Consider the following 20,979-nt stretch of genomic DNA (forward strand, 5'->3'; position numbering starts at 1 on the left):
TTAGTAATTTGATGGTGACAGGATGGGACCTGTATTTTAGGCCCCATCGTTTCACTGCAAAGCTTGCATTTCAGCCACCATGACCTCATTACCAGTAGTATCATGGAATGTAAGAGGTTTGAACGACCCGCTTAAATGCACAATGGTCTCTTCTGTGCTCCGGAGGCATTTACCAGCCATTTGTTCACTACAAGAGACTCATCTAACTGCGGATTCTCAGTCTTGCTTACACTTTGCTTGGGTAGGGTGGGAATATCATTCTACACATACCTCCTATTCTAGGGGGGTCAGTGTGTTGATCCACAGATCCCTGGATTATCAGGAACACCACTCTAAAGTAGATGGGGAAGGGAGATATGTTTGTTTATATTGTAAACCATACACTGTGCATTGTATATTGGCTTTCATTTATGTGCCACCACCCTTTCAAAGTGGAATCCTTCGGGAGCTGGTGACATATTTGATGAAACACCCTAAAGTCCCGTTGTATATCATCGGGGACTTTAACTGTGTATGTGACAACAATTTAGACAGACACTCTGTCGCGGCGGGGGCACGGGCCGTACGATCTTGGCTAAAATTGCTGAGGAGATGGGTTGGGTAGATCCTTGGTGACTTTGATATCCGGCCAAAAAGCGTTTTCATTCTTTTCCAAAACGCATATGTTGCTTTCACGTATTGACCAGTGCCTTTGCTCCACGAATGCGCTCAGATATGTCTCCAATATTAGATATGGACTGAGGATTGCGTCAGATCACTCCCCACTCATCTTGTACTTAGAGGTGCGACCTAGTGCCACTTTGTGGAGGGCCCCATGGAAGCTGAATGCTCTTTGGCTAAACCTGTTTCCGTCCCACAATAAAGTGAGAACTAAGCTTCAGCAGTACTGGCATGTGAATATAGGAGAAGGAGATTTGGGTATTAGGTGGGAGGCCTTTAAGGCGTACATGAGGGGCTTATTCATAACGGAGGTTCAGTCCATCAAACGAAGTACAGCCGCACAGGGGATTCAGGCCGAGCAATTAGTTGGTCGCCTGGAGGCTCGGTTTATTGTTGACCCCTCGGAGACCAATCGTGATAGCTGGGTAGCGGCGCAGGAGGCCCTCCTGAGTATTAACACTGCTGGGGCTGAAAGGAAGCGATTTTTTTAATTGGTAGGGAGTGTACAGGCCGCCTTTTAGCTAAAATTGCCCACTCTAATCAGTCCTCTCCCCCTATAGGTGCTCTAAGGGGGAGCGGGGGGGAAGGTGGTCAGCACCCCGGATGCCGTTATGGAAGTTCTAGTATCATACTACTCTACACTGTATCAGTCTAGACAGGCCCACTGGGAGATGGACCTGCTGCAATATGTGGAGGCTGTTCCATTGGTGTCCCTCTCTGAGTCGGAGAGGGAACTTTTAGATGCCCCCTTGACTCTAGAGGAATTGCAACATGCCACCTCTTTATTCCCTAATACTAAGGCCCCGGGTGAGGATGGAATCCCAATTGAAGTTTATAAGACCTATTCAGAGGAGACGTTACCACATCTCCTGGAGGTTTTTAAGCAGGCGAAACAGACCATGCGACTGCCTCCCTCAATGCGTAAAGCTAATATTATCCTTCTTTTTAAACCAGGTAAGGATAAGCTGGATCCGGGATCATACAGACCTATATCACTGTTGCACAGTGACATCAAAATATTAGCGAAAGTGCTGGCGTTACGTTTGAATAAGGTGATTGCCTCCATTGTCCACTCGGATCAGGCTGGGTTTATGCCCCAGAAGCCTACCTCAATTAATCTTCGCAGACTTTATTTGAACCTGCAATGTCCGGTAGATAATGGCGGCAATCGTGCATTGCTGTTCTTAAATATACAAAAAGCATTTGACAGCGTGGAGTGGGATTACCTGTGGGTTGTCATGCATAGGTTTGGGGAAGAATATATCTCCTGGGTTTAACTTTTGTATTATTTACCGGAGGCAGCTATTAGGGAAAATGGGTGTGTGTCCTCTCCATTCTCACTATATAGGGGCACTAGGCAGGGATGCCCTCTATCCCCGCTATTATTTGCGGTGGCTATAGAGCCTCTTGCCGCCCTTATTAGAACTAACCAGAAGATAGTGGGTTTTAGGTATGGTACAGTGGAGGAAAAGATCCTGCTCTATGCAGATGATACCATGTTGTTATTAGGAGACACGCCCCAGTCCTTGGTGGAGGCGATGTCTGTTATTACGGATTTTGGCTCTTACTCTGGCCTTTTGATTAATTGGACAAAGTCCTCATTGATGTTTATCGATGAGTCACCTGTTGGTAGGCCCTCACCCGATACGGGTATTCCCGTGTCGGAGGAGTTCCAATATTTGGGTATACAGATTACTCCTAAATTGCTAGATTTTGTAGGCCTTAATATAACCCCCTTGTTGGTTAAATTTCGGGAAAAAGTTAGGGTTTGGTCCCGGCTTCGCATGTTGTTAGCAGGCCGGGCCAACCTAATTAAAATTATATAAATGGGCGCCTGGATTGAATTTAGGTAGGGTTTATAAAGTACCTACATCCCTAAAATTGTACATGAAACGTGGGAAACAACCTAAGACCAACCTCCCAGTATGGTCAATAGGGGGAAGAAAGTGGAAGGGGGGAAAGGGGAAATTGATGTGGTGGGACTTTCATGGTACAGTACTAATCAAATAATCCAAAGGTAAATTATAACAATTTTTATTCACATACAAAGTTAAAAACAATCCAACAAAGGAAAGATTACAAATGAAAAACACACTATATCAGAGCCAATGAACAATTGTATAAGCATACATATAATTTTGGTGATCCAAAGAAGTGTGGATTTCCAAATTTCGAGGTGTGTCTACCTCTACATGTTTCGTGGCGGACCACTTCATCAGGAGGATTTTAATGTATACATACAATACTCATTCTGATTGACTAGGCTCACAGGGATCACAGATCAGTGTACAACCATCAAATCCTCTCACCGGCGAACATGGGAGACACAAAGATTTGCTAGTGGTCACATATGGTAATAAACAGATCCAGGAGGTCCCCCACCAGGGAATATATAATTGCTGCAAGTCAGCTTATTTGGGCCGCAGGTGGTTGAAAAGTAGGCAGATTTTATAGAGGCTCCCAGTCTTGGGATAATTCTATATAGCTTACTCCACAGACGGCTGAATCGTCTGGTTGCAGGCGGCCGCTGATGAATGATGAGAGACCCGGGTGGAGGATCAGGATCAGATAGCGTTCGCTAATTAAAATGATCCTTATGCCACAGTTGTTATATGTTCTTCATAATTCCCCAGTGGTCCTACCTCTGAGAGTATTTCGTATTATTAAATTCTATTTTTAGGTCCCTTCTATGGTTGTCTAAGAACCCTAGGATCAAGCTGGAGTATCTCCAGCGACCGAAAGATCTTGGGGGACTGGCACTCCCAAATCCATGGCTTTATTATTTGGCATCTCAGTTGCAGCATATAGCCAGGTCCATGGGATGTGGGAGGGGGGAGTCCGCTGCCTTATTTATGACCCATACAGTGGGCCCAGGTAGGTTGGCTGCTCTTCTGGAATCCCAAATTTACAGCAAATCTAATAAACTCTTTCCCACTTATGTTCTTATCCAGAAAATATGCTTCAGCAGGTGGTAGGGTTTACTAGTTTCAGCCCAATTTGGAACAATCCCAGGTATTCTGAACTGGCCAAGGTGCCCCATCGGGCTAGATGGCAGTAGCATGGTGTTACCCTCCTGAAACAAATCTTTTGCAATGGCACCCTCAGGTCCTTTGATGACCTGAGGGAATCATATCACCTACCAATATATATGAAATTTTACTATTTGCAGCTTAGGCACGCAGTTAGAGCCCAGGGAGGGGGGGGGGGGATATATGGGTGCAGTCCCCCACCCCTGTCTTTCATTTTATGTCAAAAGTGGACTCTCTTAAAGGGTTTATATCACACTGCTACTCATTGTTACTGGGTTCCTTTCTAGATCAACACCCTTTGCATATGATTGCCGCTTGGGAGCAGGATGTTGGATCTTTTGAGGAAGAGCAGTGGGAGGAAGCTTTGCAGGCGGTACAGGCAAGTTCTTTGAATGTGGCACAAAGGCTGTCTCAGCTGTATATACTTCACAGAGCTCACTATACTCCTGCATGATTGCATAGAATGGGTAGACTTGACAATGACCTGTGCACTAGATGTCTGAGGGACCATGGAGATTTGATACATCTATTGTGGAGGTGCCCGAAGCTTCATATATATTGGAGGGAGGTGCTTTGTACATTGTCGAGGGTGTTTGGAATTACATTGCAGCAGGATCCTAAACTCTGTTTGTTGGGTATTTTGGGGAAGGTGCAGGTTCCTGAGATCACTAAACAGGCCATTCTGCGGGCACTGTTTCAAGCCCGGAAGTTGATCTTGAGACACTGGATCTCTCCAAACCCTCCGACGGTCAAGGAATGGATCATTCAGGTGGGGGAAACGATAAGGCTGGAGAAGTATATCCATCAACATAGGGGAAATCTGGGCAAATTCGACAAGCTATGGGCCCCCTGGCTAACTATGCCGGGGTTGGCACCGATGGACTTGGTATTAGATAGGCTGAGAGTGGGTAGTGGGTAAATGTAGGAGAAAACCTAAGTGAAAGAGGATGCTGATGACCAGTATGGTAGAGGAGGACTGGTAGGTCTCGACACTGCGGGTTGTTATTTGATGAGGCAAAAAGGGGAGGTGTTAATTATTGCCACTATGTATAATTGTTGATTGGGCGTTGGAGGGAATTGATATTTGTAATATTTGTAAGTAATAAGGGGGTGAATCGGTCTTGGACTCTGTTACTGTTATGTTTTCTATGTGAATATTTAATAAAATTCTTCTTGATAAAAAAAAAAAAAAAAGGTCATGGACAGAGGCTAGTTTGTTACAGACAGAGCAGTCATTCCAAAGGGCGCAAGAGAAGGGGAGGATGGTTTTGGGAAGAAGATGGTTACAAATTAAATTGTGTGGATTGCCGCTGTTGCCAGAGGGCATGGGGTGATGGGAGATTTGGGTACAGTTAATCGATGGAGGCCCAGGGTTTGGGGTTTAATCTCTAGAGGTTGGGAGAAGCAGAAGGGTGAGGGAGGTAATATGGGATTGCAATTTATATGAAGGGACATGCCTCAGGGTTCTGGAGGTTTTATTAGCAACTATCAGAAGGATTGGTAGTAGAAGTAGTGGTGCACCGAAATGTAGGCAACCAAAATTTTCTGCCGAAAATGGGCCTATCCAATTTTGGCCAAAAACGGGTCAAAAATGCCAAAAATTAATGGCCGCTAAAAGCTGTAAGAAGTGAGCCCTTCACTTCCCTGTCAGGGGGGTATCTCCGCTGACCGCTTCTCTTTGTTCCTCTGCTGGCACTGGCCGCTTTAGTGTGAGCTACATTGGTTGCTAGGATTTCCAGCTGACTGGTGTCTAGCAACCGATGACATCCCAAGCAGAGGACCCAGCATGCACAGTGGATCCTCCTCCGCTCCTATTACAGCGATCCACCCACCTTCTCCCTTCATGTGCTGCGGCGGGAAGGAAGACCGACTGTATGATACACAGCTAGCTTCTTTGCTTCCACTGGCTACGTGGGAAAGGATGGGCGGAGTAAGACGCCGTCCAATGGTAGCACAGTGGGCGGGTAGGAATTTTGAGCTGCAAAAGCGAGATCTTTAAATCCGGGAGGGCGAAAAATTGGCGGGCAGAGAGGCTTGAGGCACGGAGCGGGTGAGGTGATCATGGTGCGGGCTAAAGCAGACAGCGTGGGAACATCCACCGGCAGCTACAGGAAAGGTGAGGATGAAATTATAATTGATGCAGGCGGTCTCCTCTGTCAAGAAGGCTGTACATTAGATGTGTATTATAGACGGCCATGATATTTGTGTCCTGCACCCTCTTCTCATGGGGTGGGGCCGCCTGAACTTTCTCTCCGTCCTTTTATTTATTCTTTTATATGCTGGACGGGTGGGCTCTTATCAATCTGCTGTGGGCAATGGTGGCAGTCGTCGTATGCAACTTTGGCTTGCTTGAGGATAACTGAGGGAGAGAAAACGCTGCTATCACTGGCCAATCAGGGAAGCTCAGAATGAGGAATGACAGATCACGGGAACTGTGTGTCCAACAGTCCTGATATCTGGGAGCAGAGATCAATGTGTGATCTGTACAAGGATTCTCTCTCCTCTCCTCTTTCTTCTCTTTCCTCTCTCTCCTCATGGATTTTTTTTTTTTCCCCATGGCACTGATGATGTTGTTCATTACCTCATAACCTGACACCTTTTATTAAAACATAACCATAGAGCCACTCCTTGAATCTGTAATAATAGATATGGGCTCCCTTTTTGCATCTGCGCAAGGCAATGTTTGTGCTCTAGGGCCTAATTTATTTTAAGCATGACTCCTGTTATAAGTCAAGTCAATTTATTAAATGCACTCTTTTAAAAGACAACTGTCAGAAAAAAAATAAGTAATGTTTAACTGAAAGGTGTATGCATTTTAAAAAGAAATGCTTTAATGAGAATATAAATAAATTAAGACTTTCCTGGAAGCAACACTGCATTACTTCAAGGTCCACTAAACCACTTTTTTCCCTATAATAAATTAGCTCACAATTAGATACTTGATTTTAGAAAAACAGCCAGAAAATGCACTTTCAAAACCAACTTATCCCTTCCACTTTCCTTGCCTACAATTTAAATACAAGAGACAGTTTTAATCCTGCCCAAACAATGGTTGCCTGTCCTAAACAATCCCTCCTCTTATGGGATCCACTGGAGTCCAACTGAGGGAGGTAGGTAGGGCTGAACGATATTCGATGTTCACATCAACATCGTACGGGGAGCCTGGGCGATAGTCACATCGCCGGAACATGTGATAGAAGACAGTGTGGATTGGAAGGCAGAGAGGTGTGTACTATCACACACAGCGCTGCCTACGGGAAGGGGGAGGGGGGAAAACGGGACATCTGCAGCCCGGTGTCCCACTCGCAGCGATCATCCTCCTATAACAGACACCTCTCTCCCCACTGACAGCCCACACATCTCACTGAGCACCCCCCTCCCCCTGCACATGTTCGGATGTAAACAGACAGGAGGAGGAGCCCGGGAGGAGGGAGATTTCACTGCCAGAGCAACGCTGATGATCTGAGGTCTGTGTATAGTTATAGATACAGTGGAGGGGGGGGGGCACAGTAACCAGGAAGGGGGGAAGGCAAGTAGCACATATGATGGAGTGATAGGGGGGGTGGGCGCAAGAGGATATGTATTGGGAGGTGCTTTGGGAGGCGAGAGTACTTCTGCTAGTGGGGTGGGGGGGGATCCTCTCCCCTTCCAAAGCACCTCCCAATACATATCCTTTTATCCCCCTCTCCCCCAAATCAAAAGATGCCGCGTCCCTCTCTGCCCTCCTCTCACGGCATGCCAACATTCACAACATTCATCACTACTAAAAATGCGCGACGAAGAGGATCACCCGCAAAAAAAATTGCAATATATATATAGTTGGGAAAAAAATATCGCAATGTGATTTTTTTTTTTTTTCAATATCGTGCAGCCCTAGAGGTAGGTATACACACACAATCCTGCGATTCTGCGACACCAACACTGCCAGCAGGTCCATAAACCCAAACCTTCCACTCAACTCAACATTCTTGTTAATGGTGGAAACTTACTGTAATACAGGGCAAAGAAAAACTATTTTAAAATCATTTGGGGGAAAAAAAGTCCTTTTCTGTTTCGGTTTTCGGCCAAGGGCATCCTGAATCTTCTGTTTCTGTTTCAGCCCAGAATTTTCATTTCGGTGCATGTTACAGAGAGGAAGGAGAGCTAAGTGAGGAAACAAGGTCACCTGCAGTCAGTTTGGTGTTTTTCAAAGTAGTTTGCTGTGTATTCTCGCTTTGTGCAATCGCTGAAGTGCGCCCACTTATATAAAGAACCCACTTATAGAAAGATGTGCGCTCCCCAGCCATGTATAGTGTGGAAATAGAGATGAACCCATTCAGTGTCAAAGCATTGCCCCACTTACAGGACTAAAACATTTCCTTAATTTTGGAGATGTCACCTTTTCCACCTCAGTTGCCCCAAGGACTTATACACAATGCTACGGTGCCTGGCAGGAATGAACTGAGCACAGCAACCAGGTACTTGTAGTTGGCAGAAAGGCAGAGTGGTTCAATGACAGTCCAGTTACAAGGCAGGCAAGGTTCAGAATAGTCAGGGTCAAATCCTTAGTCAGAAGGCAGGCAGAGTTCAGAGAGTAGTGGATTTCTGTACCAAGGCCTTCAACAAGGGAATCCAAACAGCAGAGCCAGGCAGACAAACAGAGAGCTTGGAGCACGTGTTACAAACACAATATCACAAGCATGAGACTGCGGCCTTGGCTGGCTTCATAGTTACATAGTAGTTGAGGTTGAATAAAGACAATAGTCCATCCAGTTCAACCTGTGTAGGTGTTTATGGCCGTAATCATCTCTCATACCCCTTAATGTTCTGATCCTTGAGATGTACATCCAAGAGTCTCTTGAAAGTAGCCATACTTCTGCAGAAACTACCTCTTGTGGTAGAGAATTCCACAATCTTGTAGCCCTAACAGCAAAGAACCCCCTGCGTTGCCTGAGGTTAAAACGCTTCTCCTCTAATCACATTGTATGCCCTCGAGTCCTCATGCAATCCTTGCGTCTGAATAACTTTTCTTCTATGCTGAGATCACCATTGAGGTATCTATAAATTGCTATCATGTCCCCTCTCAGGCGTCTCTTCTCCAGGGAGAATAAATTAAGCGATTGTAGACGCTCTTCATAATTAACCAATCCCTCCAATCCCCTAATTAGTTTAGTTGCCCTTCTCTGGACTCTCTCCAGCTCCAACACATCCCTCCTGAGGACTGGCGACCAGAACTGGACAGAATACTCCAGATTATTATGGATTTCATCCCTTTCTTTATGCATGCTAATATTCTGCCGGCTTTGGCAGCTGCCCCTTGACATTGCATGCTATTGCTTAGTCTATCGTCTACCAAGACTCGCAGATCTTTCTCAATTTTTGATTCCCCCAAAGGTTCCCCCCCTAAAGTGTATTGTGCTTTTATGTTTTTAGTCCCCAAGTGCAAAACCTTACACTTCTCCACATTAAACCTCATTTGCCATGTCATTGCCCACTCTGTTATCTTGTTCAGGTCATTCTGTAGGATATCTGCTTCATGCTGTGCAGTTATTGCCAGGCCCAATTTTGTATCATCTGCAAAAACTGATATAAAACTAATGATCCCGTTCTCAATGCTGTCTATGAATAAATTGAACAAGGTGGTCCCAGGACTGAGCCTTGGGGGACCCCACTTACCACCCCAGACCAGTCTGAGTATGCGCTATTTATTACCACCCTTTGGACACGCCCTTTTAGCCAGTTCCGTATCCAAGAGCAAACCTCGTGGTCAATACCTGCAGACCTTGTTTTATAAATTAAGCGTTTGTGGGGAACTGTATCAAACGCCTTAGCGAAATCCAGGTACACCACATCCACTGGTCTCCCCCTATGTAGCTCACAGCTCACCTCCTCGTAGAATGTTAAGAGATTTGTTTGACAAGAACGCCCATTTGTAAACCCGTGCGGATTACTGCTGATGATGTTGTCTTTAGAAAACTCTACGATATAGTCCCTTACCATCCCCTCCAGAAGTTTACATACTATCGATGTCAGACTGATCAGCCTATAATTTCCCGGGACATGCCTCTGCCCTTTTTTGAATATCGGTATCACGTTAGCTTTCTTCCAATCCCCTGGTACATTTCCTGTCATAATACTGTCAGCAAAGATCAGGAACAGTGGTCTAGATATAGTTTTACTGAGTTCTTTGAGTACTCTAGGATGTACGCCATCCGGGCCTGGTGATTTATTTCTGTTAATTTTATCCAGCCTTTCCCTGATTTCACCCTCTGTTAGCCATAGCGGCAAGTCCTGTGTATTACTACTAACCATACAGTCATGGTCAGTGTACCCCTCCTTTTCCTGTGTAAAGACTGAGGAGAAAAAAGTGTTCAACACGGTTGCCTTTTCAGTGTCCTCTATAACCATCCTCTCCTCGTCGTTAATTATGTGTGCAATATGCTCTGCCCTAATTTTTTTGCTGTTGATATATTTAAAGAATTTCCTTTGGGTTCTTTTTACTATCCTCCGCTATTTGCCTCTCAAAGTTGAGTTTAGCCATTTTGATTTTGAATTTACTTTTCTTATTTGCCTCCTTGTATTGCTCGAAAACCAATACTGTGCCCTCTGATTTATATTTCTTGGAGGCCATTTTTTTACCCCTAATACATTTTTTAACATTACGGTTTAGCCAGCCAGGTTTGGCTTTGTCTCTTCTAAATTTATTTCCCATAGGAATGCACTGCGAGATGTATTTGTTTAATATGTTCCTAAAGCATTCCCATTTTTCCTCCGTGGTCAGTGTTCCTAGGGTTTGGTCCCAGTTTACCCTTTCCATCATTGAGCACAATTTGGGAAAGTTTGCCCTTCTGAAGTTTAGGGTTCTTATGTTCCCCTCTTGCCTTATATTGTTATTTACGCTAAACGTGATCATCCTGTGATCACTAGAGCCCAGGTTGTCCTGGACTTCTACCTCCGAGATTAGGTCTGGGTCATTAGTGATCAATAGATCCAGCACTGCATTTTCTCTAGTAGGAGAATCCACCAACTGAGACATGTAGTTGTCCTGTAAGGTTTCCATGAAGAGACGGGCCTTCTGTGAGTGTGTATTCCCCTCTTCCCAGTCAATGTTGAGATAATTTAAGTCCCCTAATATGATGACTGATCCCAGTTTTTCCACTTTACCCAACAGTGATATAAATTCCAGCTCTACCTCCTCCCTTTGGTTGGGTGGCCTATAGCAAACTCCCACAATTACTTTTCCCTTTACTTTTTCCCTATGGCCTTCTACCCACACAAAATCTAACTCCATACTCATCCCTTCCATAATATCACTCCTCTCTATCACCCTTACATTATTCTTGACATAGAGACATACCCCTCCCCCTCTTTTTCCTACCCTGTTCTTCCGGAACACCGAGTACCCTTGAAGATTGGCCAGCCAGTCATGTGAGGGGTCGAACCAAGTTTCTGTTATTCCCACAAGGTCTATCTCCTCCTCATGTACTAACATTTCCATCTCATCCATTTTATTAGCAAGGCTCCTGGCATTTGCATATACCCCTCTTAGTTTTGTGGAAGGTGATAGTGAATGGTGATTATTTTTATTGCTGTTTGATCTGAGGTTTGCCCACACAGACCCCCCAATTGACGTTATGGATCTACTGTCGCTGCTGACCCTAATACTGCCTTCTGTCCTTTGCTCCCTCCTGACTGACTCTACCTCTGAGCCCCCTTCCCCCCCGTCTCCTAGTTTAAAAGCCCTTCTAACTTGGTGGCCATCTTTTTCCCCGAAAGAGCTGTACCATCCCCATTAAGGTGCAGCCCATCCTTACTAAAGAGCCGGTAGCCGACTGAATAGTCAACCCAATTCTCCAGGAACCCGAACCTCTCCTTCCTATACCAGTTCCTCAGCCATTTGTTAAGTTCCCTAATCTCCTTCTGCCTCTCCTGTGTGGCTCAAGGTACAGGCAGTATTTTAGAGAAAACCACCTTGGAGGTCCTATTCCTCAATCTATTCCCTAAGTCCCTGAAATCGTTCTTTAGGATCCTCCACCTTCCTCTTACTTGGTCAATAGTGCCCACATGCACCATGACCGCTGGGTCATCCCCAGCCCCACCCAATAATCTGTCTACCCTATACGCGATCTGCCGAATTTGATCGCCCGGTAAACAACATACTGTTAAGCTACCGCGATCGTTTCGACAGATTGCCCTGTCTGTCCTCTTGATAATTAAGTCCCCCACTACCACAACCTGTCTAACTTTTCCTGAGTAACGGCCCCCCTCCTTCCTGGAGCCGCCGCTCCCCTGGCAGCTGGGGGAGGGCGTCTGCTCCAGCACTGCCACCCCCCCGAGCTGATATCCCCATCAACATGCAACTTGGCAAATTTGTTAGGGTGTATCAACTCAGGACTGGCCTCCCTGGCACCCTTCCCTCTACCCTTCCGAACGGTCACCCAACTGCCTACCTCTGGTGCCTGCGTCTCCTCTACTCCACCCTCTATGCTGGCCCCTGCCAGCACCTGATGGGTAATGTCCAAGCTCCTTTCCAGGTTGTTTATGCTACGCAGTGTTGCCACTTTGTTCTCTAGATCCAGGATCTGAACTTCCAGAGAAACAAGTCGCTCACATCTTGCACAGCAATATTCGCCCTCGATTGGTTCATCAAGGAATGCATACATGCAGCAAGAAGTGCACTGAGTGGCATCCCCAATCCTGTGGGACATTATTACCCTCTACTGTCTACGCTATGGGAATAATTAGTAACGACCTGCTATTCCTTACCTACACTACCTCTATCTCCCCTGGTACTAACGCTAAGATACTCACCAGTCGCTAAGATACTCACCAGTCGCTAAGATACTCACCAGTCGCTAAGATACTTACCAGTCCTCCCAGGTACTCCCCAGTCGCAAGGTATTCCCTGAGAGATGGTTACTCCCAGGTGCACTCTGCCCGGTCGCAAGAAAGTCGCCCGCTGCCCGGTCGCAAAAAAGTCACCAGCTACCGAGTCACAAGAAAGTCACCTGCTACCCAGTTGCAGGTAGGTCACCCGCTACCCAGTCGCAGGAAGGTCATCCGCTGCCCAGTCGCAGGAAAGTCACCCGCTACTCACCTCGCAAGAAAGCCGCAGACCACAGTTGGTCGCAGGTCACGGTTGGTCGCAGGTCACAGTTGGTCGCAGGTCACGGTTGGTCGCAGGTCACAGTCAGTCGCAGGTCACAGTCAGTCACAGTCAGTCGCAGACAAGTCACAGTCAGTCGCAGACAAGTCACAGTCAGTCGCAGGTCGCAGTCAGTCGCAGGTCACAGTCAGTCAGTCACAGGTTACAGTCAGTCACATTTCACAGTCACTTAGTTACCCCCCTCCAATCAGCTGATCAGTCCCCCTAATCACATCCCTCCGTCTGCCGCCGCTACTGCCACTCTGTCACTGGTCCCTGAGGTCCTCTGCACCGGCACCCGGCTTCCTTGTGCGGCTTACCCGCACGTGTCACCCATGGCTCCTCCTCCACACACAGCTCTCTCGCCTCGCCTGCTTGCTGCTCGCAGCTGCTGCTGCTCCGCCCACACACACACTTCAATGAGGTTTGGTCTCCACCCAGAGACTGACCACATCAATCACTTTTCAGATGGACAGAATGCATCACAGCCAAAACCAGGATGCTGGAATGAGGAGAGAGCACAACTGTCAGGAACCATAAACCAGGCAGAGACAGAAAAAATGCAGTTTAAATCACACCTTTAATGTAATAGCAAAAAAAAAAAAAAAAACACAGAACAGGAACGTAGTCAAAAATAGAAGCCAGGGTTTGAAAGCCAGAGCGAGTAATCAGACAAGCCGGGATCAGAAATCAGCATTGTCCGAAGCCAATAATCAGGATTAGAAATCAGAAGAGATGTCAGCCAGGGCAAGTCATAACAGGAACACAGCAGAGGCACACTGTAGATGTTGACCAGGCAAAGGCATGGAGGAAATGAGCAAGGCAGTTTAAATAGCTAAAAGGTGCTGGCTGTAGGCTGGACTAATGAGGCAGGTAATGGTAACCAGGTAGTGAATCAATGTGGAAATAATGAGTGGCTGCTAGATACCGACAGTTGAGCAGCCTCTGTGCACTAGAGTAGAGAGCTGCTATTAATAGCAGAAGCCCAGCCCTGACAACACACTCCTGACAAATGGATTACACTACTTCTATTAGTTGGGGTGTCTATTTAGGGAGGTTTGGAATATGTATGTCTTTATTTTTTAGGATTCAAGTAAGAAGAAAGAGGAAAAAATGTATATTGTAGTAAATATCTGGAATTTTTTTTTTCTATAATGATCCCAATCTCAGATATTCATCCTAAAATGTGATCAGTAAAGTCTCCGGAGTACACGGAGATCACGGGAATAAGATATCCTTGTGACAAGAGTCACTTTGGGTGGGGGGCTCGTGGAATTCAGATTACTTTAGAGAGGTTGGGAAACTCCTTGTCCAGCTCCCCCTGCCCCTCTTATGTGTAAGTCACCCTGTGTCTATTAGGGGCACAGGGTGACCAAGAACCCCAGATGGGTCTGCACTAATCAGACTCGATGTACAACCACACTGGACTCAGCCTTTCGTGTTACCCCGTTATCCTGGGTTATATATGTGTGGTTTGTGTTGAAAGAGTGAGGGGGTTTTTTAACTTGGGACAATAATATTTCTGAACAGTGTCCCTCAGGAAATATATGAACATGAACGGTTTGACTTTTCAGATTGCTAGAATATTGCAGAAGTGTCTAATAGACTCTTGTTAGATAGTGAGGTGGGGTGGGGTTTGTTATTGTTAAGTACCTGTATCCCATTCTTCTATTGTTTCTGTGTCTGCCTTAAGATCAACCTATTATGGGATGTATATGTGTATGTGGATTGGCTATTGAAGGCAGAAACCTCACACAGCGCCCTCCACAGCTCCTCCTCCCAATGTCCCTCCAATCAGAGTCAGAGAATCCTATGACATCACACTGACCTCACAGCTCCGCCTCCCCCCAATGTCCCTCCAATCAGAATCCAGGAATCCTATGACACCACACTGACCACACAGCTCCTCCTTCCAATGTCCCTCTATCCGACTCTTTATTTCTGATGCTCTTAGGATGTGGGCCAACCCCTGGCCTCCTTACTTTCAATGTAGGGCTGTTGGACCCGCATTGTATGTAATATCAAAAATTAAGTGGGGTTTAAATAAAAAGATCTATATATATATTCAATCTAGTTGAAAACAACTACTAGATGTATAAGGTGCAGTGGTGATATAAAGAGAAAACCACTCTAGAGAACTATCTGATCAAATTATAGATGCGGATCAATAATGCCAATAATAATAATTTAGCTTGCTTCAATTGCTTTTCCACTACTGATGCTGCCAGCCACTTCATTCTTCACATCAAGTGTCCTACCTTTTGTGGGTACTTGCCGTATCTCTAATTACTTCATGAGGACAAATTGTCTGTGCAGTGTTGATGCTCCCTTTCCTTCTGGATCCCATATAGCTCAATAGTATCTGTATCTCTATTTGTTTGGTCTTATCGGGAGCAAACTTCCACTGAATTTTTATGAGGAATGCTCTATATCACACACTGTTTTATTTTAGCATGAGGATTTTGGTTTAATCACTACCTTATGGTAGTATGCACTGCTTCAGTTACACCCTTGTGGCTTTGTCCAAGATTTCTCGAGGATCAACACTTGTAACTCCCTTGTGGAGTAGTTGATACCCTGCACAACCACTCAGGAGTACATCAAACATGTTAGTGCACTGTGGATTGGTCTCAAGATTGAACAGTTTTTAACCATTGTCACATTTTATGTGTTGTTATTTATGCTGTGTTTGGTGGCGATGATGTATTAATCATTTCATTCATGTGTTCCATATTCAGGGAATTTTTCATTCAGTAAAGTTTTTTTACTAGTTACATTACATGGATCTTAATTATACCCTTCCGCATTGTTCTTTCATGTGTTTGTTTTTTGCTTTAAATAAAAAGAGACCTGACCAGTGAGGTGAGGAGGAATCTAGGAATGTCATTTGATTTTACTATTTGTGTTCAAATCTAGAGCTTTCCTCCTGTGAGGTCTGGAGATCATATGACCATCACATCGCCTCCACCTCCCTCCCTGATTGAATAGAGAAATAATAAGAAGATTTGAGAAGTCACCAGCGAGATCATGGATTTTCTGACAGGAGAGGTGAGCGGTGGTGGGAAGGACGTCATGATGGAGAATCAGCCGCCCCTCACATCACCGGGTAAGTGGAGACTTTATTGTAAAGGAGAGAACAGTATGGAGGGTCCACCTAGATCCCCCATCATCTGATAAACACATAGAAACAATGTATTCAGTCAGTGTGTGTGTTTCCTACAGATGGATCCAGTAATGGGGACCCACCAGAGAGATGTCCCAGTCCTCTGTATTCCTGGGATTCCACACAGGAAGGTCACACCATCTCTCACCATCAGGTAGAAAGTAACAATTATTGGTATTGTGATTTATACACAAATGTGTTTAAGTATATAATAAAACATTCATTATAACAGAGTGCAAACCTCGGGGATTATAATATTGATGTTAAAGAAGAGTATAAAGAGGAGGATGAAGAATATCGAGTGATGGAGGAGTTTTCTGAAGGACACAAGGATATGATGGAGCCACCTAATACCAGGAACCCACCAGAGAGATGTCCTTGTCCTCTGTATTCCCGGGATTCCACACAGGAAGGTCACACCATCCCTCACCATCATCAGGTAGATGAGGAACAATTACTGATAGTATCATTAGGATCTGTACATTATCTGCATTGTTACCATTGATGTCATTTGTATTATATATTCAGAGTGGAGACCTGAGAGATTCTAAAGTTGAGGTTAAAGAAGAGATAAAAGAGGAGGATGATGAGGATGGGGTGATGGAGGAGTCAGAGTTTCTAAATGAACGCAAAGATCTGTATCAGGACTGTTTCAAGGTTGGTGGAACGGAACATCTAGAACATGGACTGGTGAAAATAATGTTTGGATTTCCCAATTTCCCTTTGGGATTAGTAAAGTATTCTGTACTTTTATGTGATGTCACAAGCTAAAGCTTATATTTTACAGATAATATTTTCTATCCTTCTCTTGGTTTAGGGTGAGGATCTGATAGATATTAAAGCTGAGGTTAAATCAGAAGAAGAAGATAGGTATGTGAGGGATGATCAGCAGTCTATGGAGAAGGATGGAATAACGGGGACATTTATAGAGGAGGACACTCCTACAGAGATCAGCACAGGTGGGTCATTAACACTAAATACATTCCTCCACCCATACGGTGCACTGATTGGTCCAGAGTAGGGTGGGACTGGGTAATATCAGCCTGTAATCCCCTGGCCACTTTCCTGAGCTGTGCTCCCCTGTCCTGTATTCCTGTATTTCTCTCGGATAATCTTTCTTCTCTGTGCTGCAGACACAATTTATGTATCTAGACTAGATTTATGGAGATTCTGGGGTTCAGCTGGCAGCAAAATGTTGATTTTCACCATAGACATTGCTTGACCTAGGCACCTGGGGTATGTACCTTGGGTCTTCTGCCCCATGCCCGGGTCTACCAAGATCTCTGACAGAACAATTCTCCTGGGGTTACTTGCTCTGTTATTTGCTGGCTGTGCCGGGTGCAGGGATATGTCTGTATAGTCTCAGAACCAAGTCACTGAGTGCAGTCTCAGGAGATGGGATGACCTCTGCAACTGATTACTGAACACAAATATTATGAGTTCTGAATCCCTGCACTATATACTCTATGTTGTACATTACATACAATGAGTGATAGAGGGGGAGGGGACACTCGTCCTATAATCCCCTCATCACTGTCACTCCTATAAAAGACAGTTCTCGTTGTTTCCTCACTCTCTGACTAAGGTCCATGAATAAAGAAATGAACTGGTAGGAGATCAGAGGACACATTTACTAATTACCTTGAGGGGGGAATTGTAAGATCATCAGAGACAAAGCTGCCTGATGTGGGCGGAGTCCCGGTTTAGGGGAACCAATCTGCTGATGTCTAGTAATGATCTTTGTATTTCTATTTTAGTAGATGGACGGGAGATGAGGAAAACCTCAGAGGATTGTCTCACTTTGTCTCCAGACTGTAAAGTAGAAGATGAGGACATCACACAGTATAATCCAGGAGAAAAGCCAGCTACCACAAATGTCCATCCGGCACCACACAGTGTAGATGGACCATCGTATTCCTCTTATCCTGAGGAACCTCAGACTGTGAGGGACAGTGCTGGACCATCGTATTCCTCTTATCCTGAGGAAACTCAGACTGTGAGGGACAGTGTCATCCTTCCAACAGATAGGAGGTTTTCCTACACTGAGTGCGGGAAGAGTTTTAGTTTTAAATCCAATCTTCATGTGCATAAAAGATATCACACCGGTGAGAAGTCGTATTCCTGTCCTGAGTGTGGGGAATGTTTTTCATTGAAGTCCCATCTTTCCACACATCAGAGATTGCACACAAAGGAAAAGCCGTATTGCTGTTCTGAGTGCGGGAAATGTTTTTTAAAAAACTCCCATCTTTCCACACATCAGAGATCGCACACTGGTGAGAAGCCGTATTCCTGTCCTGAGTGCGGGAAATGTTTTTCATTGAAGTCCAATCTTTCCACACATCAGAGATTGCACACAGGGGAAAAGCCGTATTCCTGTTCTGAGTGTGGCAAATGTTTTTTAACTAACTCCCATCTTTCCACACATCAGAGATTGCACACAGGTGAGAAGCCATATGCCTGTCCTGAGTGCAGAAAATGTTTTTCACAGAAGTCCACTCTTTACGAACATCAGAGATTGCACACGGGTGAGAAGCCGTATTCCTGTCCTACGTGTGGGAAATGTTTTTCAGTGAAGTCCAATCTTTCCAAGCATCAGAGATTGCACACTGGTGAGAAGCCATATTCCTGTTCTGAGTGTGGGAAATGTTTTTCAGATAAGTCTGATCTTTCCAGACATCAGAGATCTCACACGAGGGAGAAGCCGTATTCCTGTCCTGAGTGTGGGAAATGTTTTGCACAGAAGTCCAATCTTTACACACATCAGAGATCTCACACGGGGGAGAAGCCGTATTCCTGTCCTAAGTGCGGGAAATGTTTTGCACAAAAGTCCAATCTTTACACACATCAGAGATTTCACATGGGGGAAAGGCCATATTCCTATTCTGAGTGTGGGAAATGTTTTTCACACATGTCCGAGCTTTCCAAATATCAGAGATTGCACATTGGAGAGAAGCCGTATTCTTGTCTTGAGTGCGGGAAATGTTTTTCACACAAGTCCAATCTTTCCGTGCATCAGAGATTGCACACTGGTGAGAAGCTGTATTCTTGTCCTGAGTGCGGGAAATGTTTTGCACATAAGCCTAGTTTAAGAATCATCAGATATCGCACACTGGTGAGAAGCTGTACTCCTGTCCTGAGTGCGAGAAATGTTTTTCACGCAAGTCATATCTTTCCTCACATCAGAGATTGCACACGGGTGAGAAGCTGTATTCCTGTCCTGAGTGCGGGAAATGTTTTGCACACAAGTCTAGTCTTAAGAATCATCAGAGATCACACACTGGTGAGAAGCTGTATTCCTGTTCTGAGTGCGGGAAATGTTTTGTAAGGAAGTCATATCTTTCTACACATCAGAGAACGCACACAGGGGAGAAGCCATATTCATGTCCTGAGTGCGGGAAATGTTTTTCAGAAAAGTCCACTCTTTCCACACATCAAAGATCGCACACTGGTGAGAAGCCGTATTCCTGTCTTGAGTGCGGGAAATGTTTTGCACAGAAGTCCAATCTTTCCACACATCAGAGATTGCACACAGGGGAGAAGCCACTCTCCTGTCCTGAGTGAGGGAATTGTTCCTCACTGAAGTCCTGTCTTCCTGTACATCAGGGGTCCCACACAACCCTCGAGGTGTATTAGTGCCTTGAGTGCGGGAAATGTCTTCAATATGAATGTTGGTGGACATGTGGTGAAGAAGCACACCCTGATATACACCTCAGATATACTCCATGGCTGATCTTCATCATGTAAGAAATACTTCATAAGGAGATCACCAGACATGGATGAATTGTTGTACTGTGTTTGCCATTGATAGCAGGAGAAAAATAAAAATGGAGTCATTACCTTTCATTGTTCAGAGAAATGGAAAAATACAGATGTTCACAAGGAACCACTGTCATATGTGTGGACTTTAAGGGCTCAGCGTGAGACAGATGACAACTACATGGATTTATCCTAAAATAACATTTATTGATTTATTTAAAACCTGATCTCAATAAAATTAGGAAATTGGCCCCAAACTGAGCTCAGCTCGTACACAGGAGATCAATGTCTCCTACTAATTTCACTCATGTACATCATACATATATAAGGCTAAGTTGGTATGTAGCAGGTTTTGGGTCTGCTATGGTTACTGGTGACACCTTCAGCCCATTTAAGCTGAATACCCAAGTGTGAGATTTGAGGCATCTTAGGTTTGTTTTGTTTATTTGATATTGGGGATGGCAGAAGGGAATGAGTGGGATACCCCTCTGGCTCAACTAGGTACAAATGGGACACTTTGGAGAAAAATGCCTTTCAGCGCTGTCTTGACGCTGGCTGGATGCCGACCATCGCTTGCTGGCGTTTGAAAAACACTGACTTGCTGGTCTGTACTTGAACTTGACTTCTGACGCTCTGGTTAGCTCAAAAGTCCTGCATACAGCTCCCTACAGTCCTTCCTGACTGAGGTAGCTTCTGTAAACTGCTTCTGCAACTCTCAACACTGTACACTGCACGCTGTACACTTTAACACTTCAGGGCCCAACCGCTGGCGCCCCCTCTACACTTCAGAGTCCACACACTAGCACCCCCTTTACTCTTCAGGGTCAACACTGGCACCCCCTTTACACTTGCTCCTGCATCGGCTAGCTAGCTCCTGGATTCCTTTGACCTTCACCGGAGTGGTCCCCTCTAACTAGGCAGACCTCCATAGGGCAGTTTTCAGTACTCACAAACTGGGAATGCTTTCCTGAAACTTGACCCCTCTCAGCTCCGCTGGTCCTCTGCACACTGGATCCTCTCTGCAGCTCAGCTCAGCCCTCTGTCCCCTCAGGCAAGCCGACTCGGACACACGATTCTTCTGACAGGAGGAGAGACAGCCGTACTCTCCCTCCTGGGACTCTGTTTCCCGCCAAAGACGCTGCGTCATGGACCCCCCTCAGACTTATACCCACTCCCAGAATGCTGTGTGGTAGAATCTGCCTTTCTGGGGTAGATACAGGCCTGAGTGTGCCATTGGCCAGGTTTCC

General features: G+C 45.4%; 4 protein-coding genes across 4 annotated transcripts in view; 2 read left to right on the forward strand and 2 right to left on the reverse strand.

Annotated features, from left to right (window-relative positions):
* The window catches only part of LOC309550686 (uncharacterized protein), an 801,473-nt gene that overhangs the window by 200,733 nt on the left and 579,761 nt on the right, over nucleotides 1-20,979 (forward strand). The window lies entirely within an intron of this gene.
* LOC309549964 (uncharacterized protein) overlaps nucleotides 1-20,979 on the reverse strand; it is a gene marked incomplete at its 3' end in the record, with an annotated part of 180,661 nt that overhangs the window by 64,273 nt on the left and 95,409 nt on the right. The gene's annotated exons all lie outside the window — the stretch shown is intronic.
* LOC309550702 (uncharacterized protein) overlaps nucleotides 1-20,979 on the reverse strand; it is a 975,511-nt gene that overhangs the window by 31,785 nt on the left and 922,747 nt on the right. The window lies entirely within an intron of this gene.
* Nucleotides 17,851-19,712, forward strand: LOC309549966 (uncharacterized protein; the record flags this gene model as incomplete). Its single annotated transcript, XM_082250444.1, has 4 exons — nucleotides 17,851-17,861; nucleotides 18,071-18,358; nucleotides 18,527-18,983; nucleotides 19,235-19,712. The coding sequence occupies 4 exons, from the start codon at nucleotides 17,851-17,853 to the stop codon at nucleotides 19,535-19,537; spliced, it is 1,059 nt and encodes a 352-aa protein (XP_082106570.1). The 3' UTR covers nucleotides 19,538-19,712.

This window comes from Pelophylax lessonae, assembly GCF_965119305.1.
Source record: "Pelophylax lessonae genome assembly, chromosome: 3".
In the NCBI taxonomy this organism is placed as follows: Eukaryota; Metazoa; Chordata; class Amphibia; order Anura; family Ranidae; genus Pelophylax; species Pelophylax lessonae.